Source organism: Entamoeba invadens (genome assembly GCF_000330505.1).
Source record: "Entamoeba invadens IP1 unplaced genomic scaffold scaff_1105074725707, whole genome shotgun sequence".
NCBI lineage: Eukaryota > Evosea > Mastigamoebida > Endamoebidae > Entamoeba > Entamoeba invadens.
In genome coordinates, this window is record NW_004443506.1 from 72381 (window position 1) to 76276 (window position 3896).

Sequence of the window (3896 nt, forward strand, 5' to 3'; positions counted from 1 at the left end):
ATTATTCATAATTATTATAAATTGTTATCACTATTATTGTTGATATAATAACAAATATTATTAACAAAAATAATCAACAATATTTTTAACATATCACTGATTTTAATTTCGGCTTAAAACAAATAGATTTGTAAATGAATTTGACAAAACTTTTTTAAGCATTTTTATAATTAATAACTAATAATTTAATTAAAAATAATTATATCTTTTAAATTGAAAATAAATATTTTTAATTTACTCAATTTAAATTTTATTTTAATTTATTAACTCACAATTATATAACTCATTATTAATTCTACAAATCATAAGAAAATATTAATAATTAATGAATAAAAAGCTTAATATGTGAATTTATGATATTTTTATTGTATTATTCATTATATAAATTAATGGTTATTATATATTTTTATCTAGTTTTTATAGACAATAAAATAACAATTTATTAAATTATTAATTTTTAGAATTTAAATTATTATTTTAATGTACAATTATTAATCATATAATATATGTAAAATAATAAAATAACTGATTAATTCAATATTATCATTTTAGTTGGATTTACAGTCTAACCTCCAAAAGCTGTACTTCTTACAAGCAAGTTATTTCAAGAGCGGCCGTTTTAGACTAAAACATCTCTTATGGTAGTGCTCTATAGCGAGGTTTTTGAGGTTTATTTTGCCAAAAATGCCCGCTTTTGAGAGAAAAAAATAATTATAATATCAATTCCTGAGATGTTGGATTTACTTAAAAAACCATTGGATGTCTTTAAGAAATATTAAATAAAACATAGATATGTTTGTGTTTTATATACTTAATAGCTGTTTTAATAACCTTTTTTATTTCGAAACAAAGTGATTTTTGTTCTCGTTGTTTGTGGCAATTATAAGAAGTGATTTTGTTGCCCTAATTGTGTTTAAAGAACCCAACCTCTTGTTTTACTTGATTATGTCACATGTTGTAATCACAAAAAATCAAATTGAACTATAAAATATAATATATTGATGAATTACTATTCATAAAATATATTATAATATTGTTTTGTTATTGTTATGATTAAGTGTGCAATATTGATATCACCAAGTTTTAAATGTATTACATTTCGATTCAATATATTTGTTCAATTACACACGATATAAGAATGGTGTTATTCAATGCGATAAGATTAACGCTAAATAAAATATAGAATGTTAATAATTTATATTAAACTATCCAACTCTCTTCGTACTTCAACTTGGTGTTATTATTCGTGTTTGTAATTTAACATTTTAAACTATCTGCAAGTAGCTACTCGGATCACTTTATTAATAGCAAATTTACTCTTGTAAATACAAAAACGTTATCAACAAAAGTGTTCAAACTTCTCCTTCCTTTCCATCCATAATTTTAAATTCACAGTTTATATTTTGATATTATTTTTAAACAATTATCTCATATTTTATAAACTAACCAAAAGGATAATTCAGTGGGTGTTAAGAAAAAGGGAGCTAAAACATAATTTAAGTTTAATAAAATTTAATTATTGTTGGTTTTCTTAGACACGATTTTTTAAAAGAAAACAATTAATATAATATACTATAATAACATATTATTACCCATAATTAATAATTATTTTGAACTTGATTAATATAATTTATTAATTGTTTGAAATTGGAGAGTGATCAATGCTAACCTTGAGTTAAACTCGTTGATCATCTCTCCCCTTGCCTATTCAAGGTGATGGGTGGGGGTTTTTTCAAATTTATGTCAGCAAATCAAAAATACAACAATAAAAGATTTAAACAATATGTATCGATATATTAAATATGGTAATTTAAAATTATCAATTATAATACAAAAATAATTAAAAACTCGTTTAAACTCATTTAAATTCTAAAAAACACTTGTTGTTCTTTAAACAAAAGAACAGACGTTCAAATGCAGTTTCGAGCTTCATGTTTCGAGAGCGCATTTTACGAAGTTTTGAGAAAAAACGTTCAATTCCAACCGATGTTGGAAATACACATACGATGATGTGTACAACACTAAGTAAATTGGTTAATCTATGTTCTTTAAATTCATCATAAATATCCAAGAGTGTAAGTCGACTTTTATTCTTCGTGATTTTTAAAAGTTTCTGGTGAAAAGTACAATTTGGCGTTTTTATTTTTTTTAGAATTAATTTTTTTCTTTTGGTGTTTTTCTCCATAATATTTCTGCCAACACACATATTTCATGTTCAAGTTAAAAATCAAAAGTTTTAATTGCTGTTGTAATGTTACTTGAAACACATTGTGTTGTCAATATTTCATTTGGCGAATAAAACAATTGAAGCAGTTCTTTAAAAAATCATAATTGTGATTTTTTCTAAATACACTTTCGTCAATTTCACCACTGTGCCAATTAACAAAATGCCTTGCTCTTATCATATTTGCGGAATGTGAAATTTTGTTAAAACGAAGGTGAATTTGAATTTGTAGTCTTTTTAAAACTTTTGTAAGAAACAAGTCGGCAGTTTCAAGGTAATCCTTGGCTTCTTTGAATTCGTTTTAAACACCACTTTTAACTTCATTTAGTAAAATATCAATATAACTTTTAAATAATTCAAGGCGTTCAACATATTCAAACAAAAGACAGTCATCATCTTGCAATAAAGAAACGAGAGTAAGCAATATTCTAAATACTTCTTTTGCATTGAAAAATATTTTCTTGATGTTTTCATTGTTTATATTATAGAGAATTCTTTGAACTGGTTCTTCCTCTGCCATATCACTTGCGTTTTGACATTGTTCTGTTACTTCATAATCATTTTGAGTACTTTTGATAAAATGTACACCATCTTGGCCAAACACAATGCCATTTTTATCGAATTCTGTCATTAGACTTTCAAGTGGTTCTCCAGTACTCAAATAATTTGCAACTTGTTCATAATTATTGGTGATATCTTCAACGTTTTTGTATATATAACACCAACGAGTAAAGGAATACGTTGCTTTAATTCTGTGTTCAATTCGGCAATGTTGATTATAGTCAGACATACTTCGTTTTCTACAGAACCATTGACATAATATTTTCAACATTTTTATCTCGGGCTCCTTATCTAATCCTTCACCAGTTAGAGCTACACAATGTGCACTACACCAAAAGTTTTTCATTTCTGTATCAATAAGAGGTATACCCGAAGGTTCATCTTTGTTGATTAATTCATTCATTTCCACTGAATGTCCTCCATCCAAACCAGAACACACTGATGCGCCATCTGTTGTACAGTTGATAATTCTATAACAGTTAAATCCAAGTCTGGTAATTTTATCAACAAGCCACTTTGCTAGCGTTTTGGCATCTGTTGATCCTTTGTATTCTTGTAATAATAGTGGCATTGAGTAGACAGGTTTACCTTTAACTAAACGCACGAAAACACAAAATATTACTTGGTCACCTTTCGTGGTTGAATCGACAGATATTGCAATACACTTGTGAAGGTCTCTTTCTTCTTTAATTTGGTTTCGTTGGGCAGTGTTATTAGTCATCACTTGTGTCTTGCTCGTTTTTGCACTCAATGCCAACGTCTTTGCACGATTCAGGGTATCTCTACTAAATGCTGCATGTGACATGAGAATACACCTTTTAATTGTTCGAATTTGTTCTTCGCTCATATGTGAAGAAACAGCCTCATTGTTCATTACATAGTCAACAACCATTATTTGCATTACCATCACACTTGAAAGAAACTTTTTGTTTGTGATTGTTCCAATGTCTTTAAATAGATAATCGTATGCTACAATGAAACGCTCCAATATGAAACTTGATGTTTTATCATATGAAAATTTGCGCACACTTTCACACACAGCTTGAATGTTTAAATCTTTGTAGCCAATAACATGGTAGGTGACAAAGGCCCCATCCTCGAACGCTTCCAA

At 27.2% G+C, this 3896-nt stretch overlaps 1 protein-coding gene across 1 annotated transcript; it reads right to left on the reverse strand.

Annotated features, from left to right (window-relative positions):
* Window positions 1-2525: 2525 nt before the first annotated feature.
* Window positions 2526-3659, reverse strand: EIN_128280 (hypothetical protein; the record flags this gene model as incomplete). The annotated part of the gene is made up of 1 exon (XM_004258281.1): window positions 2526-3659. The coding sequence occupies one exon, from the start codon at window positions 3657-3659 to the stop codon at window positions 2526-2528; it is 1134 nt and encodes a 377-aa protein (XP_004258329.1).
* Window positions 3660-3896: the final 237 nt, after the last annotated feature.